Below are 12833 nucleotides of genomic sequence, written 5' to 3'. Positions count from 1 at the left end.
AGAGAGGGAAAGAGAGAGTTGGGTAAAAAATAAAGAAATAACTTTTTGTTTTTAATTAATTGGAAAGAGGGGGTTTTGGTCTTTTGTCTTTGTGCCACTTAAGCAATACACATGTGCAAGTCATGTGCTCAAGATTTCCATCCAACATAACAATAAAATTAACATCGGGGTGCAAAGTGTAACAAATGTAATAGTTTAGGGTGCAAAATGTGCATTCGAATAGTTTAGGGTGCAAAGTGTAATCCGGAGTATAGTTTAGGGTGGTAAAGTGTAATTTCCCCTAAAAGTTAAAAGACAAATAAGTGGTTATTTGCATAAAGTTAATTTTTGTTTGAACTTTACTCATATAAAGTTAGCCAATCTCCTCATGTAGGAGAAGTTATATCCTGTCTCCGTTGTATGTTACCTCTCCCTCTCATACAATGGAAGCAGGATAAAGTTTTTCCTCATGTAGGGCCTGTTTGATTTTTTTTTTTTTTTTTTTTTTTTTTTTTTTTTTTTGAGGGGAGAGTAAAGTAGAATTGGCTGAAAATTATTTTCAGCTGATCTTACTTTACTCTCCTGCTTTCTTCAATCCAAACAAACCAACAATGTTTTATAGCCAGAATCCCAGAGTTGAGTATAAAGGAATTCCTTTCTGATGTTATTAGTCTTATCATTCAACTGGCATGTCCAGATAAAAAAAAGGGTTGGATCAAAAAAGGGGTGGATTCGTTTGTTTGAAAGTCATATTGGGCTCATTAGGTAACTTACCGTAAATTACCAAATGCATTTTTACTAGGGTTACCGAACACAATCTCAACATGGCTTGTAAAGTCTGGTGTATTCTTGCTTTAAACAAGTAGAGAAGCCTCCAAGATATTAGGCTATCGTTAAATACAATACACTCAGGCTTCCGACACTACACTCAAATCTATATCCAATATGATGGCAGTTAATTTAAGCTGTGCACGATACTACACAATAATATGCATCACTCAAGCTCAGCCTGTGATAAACAACAGTTAACCAATTTTTTATACACAAATAGAACTAGAGGAAATATACCCAATCTGATGGCAGCTAATTTAAGCTGTGCATGATAGTGATGATACCACAAAATGATATGCATCACTCAAGCGCAGCCTGTGATAAACAATAGGTAACCAATTTTTTATAAATAAATAGAGCTAGAGGAAATATTTGGAACTCCTTTTAAGTTATATAAGACCAGGGGCAGGTCTTCCCATGAGAGCCAAAGTTGCACAAATGACACAGCTGCACAAATTACTTTTTAAACACAGAGAGAGAGAGGCATGCCCTTTCTCCTCCCACGAGCTTCTCTTTGTCAGGTGACCAAGGTTTGCTTTTTTCCTCCCAACAGCAAAGCAATAATGAGGATTGACAACAAAAGGGGACAAAGTTGCAATCACAATGGTTTTTTAGTAGCTTCTTGTATGTATGCCATGGCTTCCTCCACTGAAAGCTGGCCTCCTTCTACCAGGCCCCTTACTAAGGTGTTCATATATGCTTTGCCTGGAGCCACAATGGGAAGCTTTCCGGATTTGAAGCTCTCCATATCCGAGTTCATGCACCTACATTAAGGATCAAATAAACTAATTAAAATTTTATACACTTTTTTACAAATTTTGCTTTTAGAATAATTTGATACTCACGTCATAGTTAGTATAGGAATGTCCTCCTCCTTTCCCAAGTAAACAACATTACTATACCAACCTCCCTGCACAAAATTAAAGCAGTTTTCAACTTTCACAGTAAGGTGAATCAAATAGAATTTATAACACCCACAGAAATGCAACAAATTAAACGTATATGGGATCGAATCTTTACCTCACTCTCTACTATTTGTTTATGTGAGGTAGTAGTAATGTCATTTGATGTGGCTATTAGTAGACAAATATGCTTATTCCAGTCTAAAAACAGAACAGGCATAAAAGACATCACATACCATTTGAAGCTCTAGAGAGTTGGACTCATTGCTTGCTACAGAGATTAAATAATCCAAATCAAACAAAGGGGAAGTCATGCTGTAACTTGAAATGTTCTCCTGGTGCAAAATATCATTGAACTGCTCTAGCCTGTGACAGAAGTTGGAGAATAAGACAAATTGAAATCCAATTTAGAAGTTCCGTGTTCTAATGGGAAATATGTTCAACAAAAGATAGAAAGGAGATACAAAAGAAATAAGAAGAACCACATCACAAATATCACACGTGATTCTATATAGGCACAGGTAAGCTTTATCCTGGATTTTTCTTTCTGGATTAAGGAAAGCAACCCCTCCAGGACCCCATGAACTTGTAGATTCACGGCCAAAGAATAAACGATGAGGGTAAGTCCTCCACAAAACCTCCTTTGGTGGAGTTTTATCGAACGAACCAGTACATGGCCTTTGCATACCTTCGACCTGAATGTTACAAAGGTTTTATAAAAATAAGCAAAAAGGAAAGAATAAGGTGCGATAAAATAAAACACTACAGAAAAAGAAAAAGAAAAAAGTAGAATTACAAAACTTCATAATTCATGACCAGGCAATAGAGATACTAAGCACAGGATGAACTTGTGTAGTCCAAATTTCAAATGCTGATTGAAATATTCTATGCCCGCAGAATGCTTAGAATCTGCTTCTAAATATCTTTAAAATTGATATTGCAAGCTTTTTTTTTTTTTGAATCATTGTATCCTACCTGGCCACCTTCAACATAGCACAGGAATCTTGGTTTCCACATATTTGATCCAAAAGAAGCATACCAAACGTCAATCTTTGACAGCTCCGATCTCCAAGGGCTATAAGCATTATTGTTTTTATCTGCATTCAGTTTCGAGGCCATCATATGACATTAAATAGATGTAGAAAACCAGTAACTGACAAGAAATTCAGTTTCCTCTTTACCCTGATGATCTTCATCAACTTTCAGATTTGACAGGGGTTGTATAATGCCCTGAAGAACCTCCTCAAGATCTTCTGATGCTTGAGCTCCATTGTCATCCTCCACTTCAGAATCAGAGCTCAAGAATACAAGATTCTAAAAATAAAAAAACACCTATCTTAGTAAGGTTTGTAATTATATGCAAAAGAGAAGTAAAGATAAAAGAGATATCACAAAATTCCTACCCCCTACTCCTCAAAAAAAAAAAAAAAGAGGCAAAACACTGGATCTCTCACCTTCCCCTTCCTTTAGGGAAACTCATGAAAAAGGACCAAAAAAGAGAGAGATGAAAAAGAAGAAGAATGATATTTTTTTATAAAATATTTTTTATAAGCAGAGATGAAGAAGAATAGTGAATGAATGAAAAGTACTCTTTGTTTCCTCCAACTAGGCATCCATATAGGCCAATAGTCCCAAAAGTTTAAGTTGTTAAGAAATTGTGAATTTGATCATTTAATTATAATTTCAACACTCTCACTCACATGCAAACTCAGACCTCCCTTAATAAATGGGTCCCAATATATTTTTGAAATGGCGGAGACAAGGTTTGAACATAGGACCACTTGCTTTGATATTATGTTAAATTGCCAATATCCTAAAAGCTTAAGTGCTTAGGAAATGGTGAATTTATTAATCATTTAACCATAACTCTAACACCGTAAAAAATTTAAAATCAATTTTCATTAACTCATCAATCCTTCAAACAACTGTGAGGCCCCACTTTGGACCAACAAGTGTGCTAACTGACCATTATTTTGGAAAAAACAATATATCTATGATTTTTATAAGATTTAAAGGAATTATGTTATTCAAAATACAAGGTACATGCCTGCATACATAAACACATATTTGTAATTGTACATATATCATATATGATCTCTTGTGTTTATGGTTAGACTTATTCAGGTAATGACTGTAGTTTTGTATGATATTCTAATGGTAATTCTTTCTCCAAAAATAAAGCATTTTGAATGACTAAAAATACATCAAACATACTTGTACACAGTTCTTTTTGTTCAAACCAAACAATAATCTAAGGGACACTTACATTTTAATCCCTATGGTTTATGGGTGTAACAAATTAAACCATGTAGTTCCAAATTAACAAATTAAACCTAGAAATTTTAAAAAGTAATAAATTAAACTGTACACTTTCAAAAGTAACAAATTAAACCTTGGGGTTTTCAAACAGTAAATAATTAAACCTCAACCCATTTAAATGAATTTTTTGGGGGTTTAATACAGATTCAAGGTTTAATTTTTTGTTTTTTTAAACTCTAATGTTTAATTTGTTACATTTTAGAACTCTAGGGTTTAACTTGTTAATTTTAAAACTATAGGGTTTGATTTGTTACACCCCATAAGCCATAGAATAGGGTTTAAAATAAAGTTTTCCCAGAAATCTAATTTCAAAGAGCTTATAAAAATGATGCTTTCCTTATGTTTCCCTTCTATTTGAACATGAATTGGGCAATAAATGAATTAAGCACAATAGGAGATAGATGCATATCTTCTCTACATTAATTAATCAAATAATTTAATGCTTCAGCTGTGCAATAGTGAATATTTAATGATCATCGAACTTTCCAGTCATATTCCACCTCAAGAATTCAACAATTACCAAGTAAATATTGTTTTAAAAACAAAATCCTCTGCATACAAGTTATATTCACTATCACAAGTTTGATGAGATAAAGATGAAATTACGTCAACAACTAAAAAGAGAAGAAACATTACTGGAACTGGAGCTGTTTGACTAATTAACGTGGTTGGTAATTCATCTGCAAGTGTTGGCCAAAAGACTTTTAGTTCCTGCCGAACCTGTATAAAAGATTATATATGCCTTAGTTAAATAAAAAAAATCTCAGATACAGTTGACTAGTAAAGAACAGAATGCAGCAAAGATTGATATAAGGAGAGGTTTGGATAACCTAGCAGAGAAGTTAGAAACAAATTAGTCCTCAATTCTCACCCACTTCCCTCCCCTAAAAACTAAGGAAACAAATGGAGTAACCAATGTTATTTTACCGCTTGTATTATGCGCCATGTGGACTCAAAAGGGTAGGCCTCTGAAGATCCATTGATAGGCATGTTTTCTAATAAAACTTGCATGCATGCAAGTGCTGAATTCGCTATAGAGTCAAGATTGTATCCTCCTTCTAATGCCAACACAATCTTACCTTGGGCAAAATTCATCAGCTGAAAAAAGAAAATAAAAAATATATTATATAGGAAACACAAAAAATACATAGAAGCACAAAGGTATTCTTCTAAGCTTCACCTGCAAAAGAATTACTTATGGTATGTGCTAAAACTAAAGTGACCAACATTACTGACATAATTGGGGTGTACGGTAAATCATACAATTTAAGATAACATCTGTATATAACAAAATGGCACAATTAATCTTCATTCACTGAAGGAGATTATGATGAAAATAACATTAATGTAGAATATGAACAAATTGAATGCTAACCTTTTTCAACATAACTGAGTACCCATATGGTGTGACACGACAACCCCCTAAAGGATCACCAACAGCTGTTCCAAGTAATAATTTGAAAGAATTTTTTTCAGAATATTATTATTAAAAACAAATACTACAAACACTCAGAGAGTTTCCATACAAAGAAAATTTCTAATGCCAAAAAAAAAAAAAAAAAAAAAACAGATATCTCACCATAGTAGATGCATAGGGAACAATACGCATCTTATCAATTGTGTGAAAATTACAAAAATGATATCTATCTGCCAGAAAGAAAGAATCCTATTGTCCTAATTTGTCTGAATAGAACTCATCAGGACCCTTTTTTTTCTCCGTGTTCATAAGCAAGAAAGCGCAATTGGAGCCCAAACTTGGGCCAACACTGGCTCCTAGCTGTTTGGTCTCACCCTTACATTCTTTCAACCACATCTGGTTTTAATTGCACAGACTATAAAGTTATGAATTGAACAAAACACTTTCAAAGGAGAATCAGGATGAATGAAATCCAGCGGTATCAGAAATTGAAAAGTCAAAATGTTTTACTAATATTTAAGGTACTAAAATCACATTCATGCCAACTGCCAATGCTTGCTTGGGTCCCTAATCTATATTTTAAGGCTAGAATTGTGAACAATAAGAAGTTCTACGCGAGGCATCTTCTTGCCTCTTACTGACTTGAGGTACATATTATAACTTAAGCAATGGCAACTTGCGTTCTCAGTTATGAGAATAATAATTATGGACACAATTGTCAGTTCTACATCCCTTTCTCACAGTACAAAAATTGATGAGATCCTAGTGAGGTAATTACTACCTTGATAATTTTTCCTACTGACATGAAGCGGTCAATATACTTTCTGATTACATAGAGTTATCTCAAAATTGCATTGTTTTTTTACATGGACTAACATTAACCATCATGATGTACAATTTTTTTGTTAAATCTACATCACTTTGATTTGACTTTGAACCCCCCCCCCCCCCCCAAAAAAAAAAAAAAAAGGTATGAAAGTTTTTCATTTAGTTTGAAACTAACTCTGATTAGATGGCCATTGAAAGGCTTCATGGAACAGAACTGATTTCTTTATATAGTTATATCTAATATTTTCTTTATAGAAGATAAATTGCTTCTAAATGCCTGTTTATTAGGTAATCAATGATGAGTAGGAGTAATGAGAGGAATCACAGTTAAAACTACCAAACCTGCATCAAATCCTGCAGATATTATAATTATGTCGGGATCAAATTCCTTGGCAACAGGAATTAATATATGGTCCCAAACTGCAAGATAGTCTGCATCTCCACAACGACCGTTCTCCCAAGGGACATTTATATTATATCCTGCACCAGGTCCTTCTCCAATCATAGTATAGAAACCATCATCGTTAGCAGGATAGAAAGTGCCAAACTCGTGCCTGTAAGGACAACTCTAAATAGTCACCATGACTAGGAACAAACAGTAGTAACAGAATATCAACTAACTTATATGGGCTAGAACTTGTTATAGTACTTGACAAGTCACTCACAAGAACAATAATCCACTTCATATCAAAATTAATTTTTCCAAGAAAACAATTTAATGAATACCATACAAATTTGACCGATATATATATATATATATATATATATTCAAGGAATCCAATGTTCAAACTTTTAAATATACTACCATGTTGAAAATTTCAAATGATCAACTAAGACTTATTAACTCGAAAATTTCCTATGAACCTGTGAACGGAGAAGAATAGAACACGGGAATCCTTCCAGAACATCTTTTGAGTACCATTACCATGATGTACATCCCAATCAACGATCAAAATCTTCTTGATTCCCAACTCCGGCTGTCACGTATAAAAAAGATACTTAAACAGGGAAAAAAAAACCACATTTCTCTATACACATACATCAAAACACAGCAGAATCAATCAATTGCTGATATGCTTCAAACTTGGTCCTCACTCTTTCATTCAAAAGAAAACTCGTCGCGATAGCCACATTGTTGTGCAGACAAAATCCCATTGCTTCATTGTGTTCAGCATGATGTCCCGGAGGCCTAACGATAGCAAAAGCAGAATTCAACTCTCCTTTCGCAACTCTCTCCGCGACCTATTTAACAAAATCATTAACAGCCTTCATTTATAAATAATAATTGAAACAAAAATATTATTCCCAAGCTCTGTTGATTTCAACCGAAAATGTTAATTTCTAGAAAATTACTCATTTTCCAGAAAACATTTTCCTGTGTGTGATTGGGACCTTGAAAAATGAGCTCGAAACATTTCTGGTGTGGAATTTGTTTGTGAAGTATTTGACTTTCCAAAAAAAAAAAAACATTTTCTGCTATACTGAGCTTATTTTCAGCTGACTTACATTTTCCAGCGTACCAAACACCAGAAAATGGAAAACATTTTCCACCGAACTTCTGACACTAAAATTGAGTTGCTAATATTTGCAGTAGAAATAGAATTGGACTGAGATATTACATCAACAACAGAGCCGGCAGCGAGGTAAGCGGATTCAGATGAACCTTCATTGAAATAAATTGAATTGAATTTCGCAGCGATCTTGTTTCTTCGTGAATCAAACTGTTTTGAGCTTATATTCTTGATCAGATCAACGTGTTTTTTGGAGTGAACATTCAAAATGAACCTGTCCTCTGCTTCTTTCGCGTTCAAAACCACACACCTGAAAATAGATAAGAAAAACAGAGCAAATCTCAACCACAATCTCAAAGCTCAAAGCTCAAGCTCAATTTCAAAATTGAAAAAAATTGAAAAAAAGAAATAAAAAAAAAAACCTTTGGGGAATGCGAGCAATTTGAAGCTTGTTCCAGATAGCGCGAATCCGATTAGGGTTTTCGGGGTGGTGATCGCCGTCGGGTGTAGAGTGCTTACACATACGCTCGTCGTAGAGAATTCCTACCCTTCTTTGACTTTGACCGTTGCTAGTACTACTACTATCATCACTGCTCGGTTTTTCGGTTTCGGAGTTCATGATCTCCATGTTGTGCCCTAAAAATTCAATTTCTCACTCTCTGAGAGAGAGAGAATTAAACGAAGAGAAAAAGATTTTTTAGGGGAAATGGTTTCGATTTCTCTGTCTCTTTTTTTTTTTGGACTCTTTTTGGAGGGAAGGTAAAGGTAATGTTATGGGTTTCGGCCTTATTGGGCCTATGGCTTTCTTTACTTTTTCCCACAACTTTGTAAATAAAACAGAAGAATTTCAATCATAATAAGGGTAAATTATATATTCTTAACCTTTACCTTTATTTTATGTGACATAAAAATAATATTTTATTTTAGCTGCGGTCATATTAGTATTTTTTATCTATTAACTATTTTGATATTACACCAAAAGATTAATGAAAAATTAACATATTTAAAATATTAAGGATCAAATTAACACGCATAATAAAAGTTAAGAACTAAAACATTTAAAAATTTGTTGTGTTTGCTGGACATATTAAAATTAGACACAAATTCATACCCATCCTTTATTCTTTATTTTTTATTTTTTATTTTTTTTTAAGTTTGCTTAATAGATAGGAGTATCTACCTATTTTTGGTTCGACCATCTTTTGACCTTTACCTAGGGGCTGTTGTTTGTAATTCCAAAGGACTAGTGTTAGCTCAAGTTGAAGCTCTAGTTGCACGACGAGCTATTGAGCTTCCTATTGAGTTAGGGTTCAATCGAATTATTTTGGAGGGTGATTTTTTTGTTATCATCAAAGCTCTCAGCAGCGATGATCCATCGTTGGCCTCATAGGGTCAATTGATTTTTTATGCTAAACAATTAGTTTCATGGTTCAATATATTAATTTTTCCCATGTTCAAGGAAATGCAATAGCTCATTCCTTAGCTAGATGTTCTATCCTCTCCTCTTCTTTAACTATTTGGATGGAAGATGTGTCATCAAATATATCTCATATTGTTCTGGCCAATTTGGTCACTTTACAACATTGAAATCCAAGTCTTTATTCTAAAATTAAAAAAAAAAAAAAAATCAAACCAGCCGTTCATGGAGTACATTATAAAATTTAAAATTTAAAATTTAAACCTTTTATTGACTTTCAATTTCATAATGTATGTTTATATAATAAAGTTAAATTAGGTTTACTATATTGTAGATAAAAATACTAAACATTACTTGTCAAGTTAATATCCAATTCTTAAATATAAATATTTTCAAGTCAGATTTACTACTCTTATTAAGTAGTTTTTTTTGTAGTAAAATTCTAGATTTTATTTGTATAAAAAATATTAAGTAGCTTTTTGTAAGTTCATTCTAGATTTTATTTGTATTGTTATTTTTCCTTACTTAACATGTTATGTTTTAGGCAAAAACATTTTTTTGGTCCTTACTTTTTTGTTATATTTTCAATTTGTTTTGCAAGTTTTCACAACTTTCATTTTGGTCAATATATTTTTAAACTTGTTATCATTTTGGTCATTGTCATCATCCCACTAACAAAAAACACCTACAGAGTTAATGGACCGAACTACTAGTTTACAAATAGTGTTTTTCATAAGTGATACGATGTCAATGACCAAAATTAGAGCAGATTAAAAATATAAGGACTATAATGAAAGTTGTAAAAACTTGAGCACCAAATTGAATATATGACCAAAATAGAGTGACTAAAAATGTGTTTTTGCCTATTTTTATTGACTAAAGTTCATTTTTTGCCCTTAAAGTTTGAGTTTATTTTCATTTTGTCTTTTCACATTTGATTCTATTTTCATATTGGCCCTAATGTTCTCCATTTTCATTAGTTATCTAACTGTCCATAATATGTTTTTCTCCCTACAATAATGAAATTCTTGCATTCCACATCATTACAAAGTTGGTTTTTAATGAAATAGTTAAATATAAAAGGTTCTTAACAACCAGGTTACTAGTGGAAATGGAAGATAGGGCCAAAATGAAAATATCCCTAAATTTTAAAGGTTATTTTAGTCTAGTTTTATTCTTAAAATCTATATATTTATCTGATTCCATTAACCTTATTCTTCTTTTTTATTTTTTTACAATAAACTTTATTTTGTTAGTTTATTTGTTAAGGTGCAACTTTTTAAAGTATCAATAATTAAATAAATATGTTTTTAGAAAAATGCTAGTTCAAATGTACAAAGTTTAGGTATTTAACTCTATATCATTTTTCATGTATACAATTTTTTTTTCCTTCTTTTGTGGAATTATTGGACTAGTAGAGACTATAGAGTATTAAAATTAATACATTGTTACAAATTTAAGGATTCAAAAGGTAAATTCAAGAATTTATATATTATTCGACTTTTTTGTTTTTTAGTGTTTTCCTTTTTCTTTTATTAGTATTGAAAAAAAAAAAAAAAGGAGTTATAAAGTATGTTGAAGGTTTTTTTTAATTTTAAATTTTAAATTCATGTCATACCAGGTTGACTCGACCAATCAACGACCTAGTAAGAATCCTCGAGTTAACCTGTGTTCGACTGGATGAAACTTAAGAGAGTCCTTGATTACTTTATACTTCTAGCGAGAGCGAAACTGCTGTTATAATTGATGGAAGTTGCAATAAATAATGTGAATAAGATGAAACATAGGCTCACTCTGGAAACTTTAAGCATGGACTTCAATCCTCATTGTTGTTGAGATTTGAGAAGCTGCAAAGCTATAACTTTGCCAAAGATCTTTTTCTATAGAATTTGATTTTCTTGTTTTGAGTCGACAAAGCTTAGATTTATGGTCAATAAAAAAAATTCAATTAACAAAGATTTCTGTCTGAAATACATCATTCTTTTTAGTAAGACTCTTACTTATATTTTAAAAGATTTTTTCCTCTGGAATTTGATTCCTGTTTTAATATTGACAAAGCTCAATTTTTTTGGGGGGGGGGGGGGGGGTGGGGGAAAGGAAATCAAACTCCTCAATATGAAAAATCCTTCCTTTTTTCTTTTACAAAAAAGGTTTTTTTTTTTTTAATATTAATTTTCTAGATTTTGTTTAATTAATTAAAAAAGTTACAATATCAAAAGATTCAAAACTACATCATATTTGGGGCATCCAACGATGCAATTTGGGCAGATGGTGACAAAAGGACTTCACTGAACATGAATAAAACTTATAGGGCTAAAATGACTTAAAAAAAAATGTTAAATGACCGAATTAAATTTTGGACAGTGTTAAATGGAATAATTTGTAATTTAGCTAATATTTAATTATCAATTGGAATGCACATTAAAGAAAATGACACATTTGTTTATATATTAATTGTTCACTAGATAACTGTGTGTATCTTTTATGATATTGTAATTAAATACATTTAACTAAGTGTCCGGTTAACAAGTGCTTTGGGCATTTATTAATGAATCATTGTAGAAAAGTTTTAACACAATTTTTATGAGAAATATAAAAATTTTCAAAAAAAAAAAAATCAGCGTTTTTTTTTTTTTTTTTTTCATAAAACATTTCTAAAAATATTCTCTAAATCAATGCCCTTAGGGCATCCGTTAACTTTTCCCTATAACTAATAAGACATAAGAAGCCCAAATGATAGCAGTATAATAAAGGAAAAGGCCGACGTCACAATTCAAGAGATGTAGCAGCAAAGTTAACTACTGAACTTTGAAATTTTGGTCAAATTGGAAGCACATGATAAATAGGAAATGTTAAAAGCTAAAATCTTCATGGTTCACTTGAGAAAGAACAAAAATGCAGGGTTTAATGACTAGGTGGCTGAGATGGCAGCGTTAGTTGTGTTTATGGTGGGTCTCAGGTTTAAATCTTACTATAAGAAAATAAGACGTTACATATTTTGGGGTGAGTTTGTGTCTGTGTGCACATATATGCGTGTGATGATGATGATGATGATGAACAACAACAGAATTGAAATTCAAATGCTGTAGTGATGACGACAATTGGTTCCAACAATATAAGAGCAACAACAGTAGCACCTTAAGCAGACAAGACATACTGAATGAATGCAATCCCCCCAAAGAAGAATCCAAGTATCTGCAAATGATTAGCACTAAAAATTGTCAATAGAGAAATGAAATGACAAACTGAAAACAACTACGCACCTGTCTACTTCTACCACACTCGATTAAAACCTGAAGTATTTTTGACTAGCTCAGCTTTGTTGTAGGAAGTATGCATGCACATGTAGATGAGCTAATGGTTTTACATTTTGCATCAATGCATTCTAATATTGACTAGGTCAAATAATTAGAATACAATCACAGAATTATAAGATTTTCAACACAATAATAAGCACAGAAATAGCTACTGTACTATTGTAAATTAAATCATGTTAGATATCATGCTGATGATAACAAATAAAATCAACAAACAGAAATAAAATTCAATCACAAAGATATATATATATCTATTTTGTATAAGCAACATGCAAAAAAATAAAGTGTCATTAATGAACAAAAAAACACTCA

At 32.1% G+C, this 12833-nt stretch overlaps 1 protein-coding gene across 2 annotated transcripts; it reads right to left on the bottom strand.

The window, feature by feature from the left end:
• Nucleotides 1–969: 969 nt before the first annotated feature.
• On the bottom strand, nt 970–8588 carry LOC115963779 (histone deacetylase 5). Of its 2 annotated transcripts, XM_031082943.1 has the most exons (14): nt 8210–8588; nt 7896–8097; nt 7372–7518; nt 7141–7253; nt 6619–6830; nt 5407–5471; nt 4959–5129; nt 4668–4751; nt 2894–3026; nt 2688–2809; nt 2214–2407; nt 1949–2078; nt 1656–1720; nt 970–1574 (listed from the first exon to the last, which is right to left on the bottom strand). In XM_031082943.1, exons 1-14 carry the CDS (start codon nt 8413–8415, stop codon nt 1409–1411), a joined length of 2010 nt encoding a protein of 669 aa, XP_030938803.1. In that variant the 5' UTR covers nt 8416–8588; the 3' UTR covers nt 970–1408. The 2 variants fall into 2 exon arrangements, with proteins under 2 accessions (XP_030938803.1, XP_030938804.1); XM_031082944.1 differs by lacking the exons at nt 970–1574; nt 1656–1720 and having other exon boundaries at nt 1974–2078; nt 2195–2407; nt 8210–8533.
• Nucleotides 8589–12833: the final 4245 nt, after the last annotated feature.

This window comes from Quercus lobata, chromosome 10, assembly GCF_001633185.2.
Source record: "Quercus lobata isolate SW786 chromosome 10, ValleyOak3.0 Primary Assembly, whole genome shotgun sequence".
NCBI classification, from domain to species: domain Eukaryota; kingdom Viridiplantae; phylum Streptophyta; class Magnoliopsida; order Fagales; family Fagaceae; genus Quercus; species Quercus lobata.
This window is presented reverse-complemented; position numbering and strand designations above follow the sequence as displayed.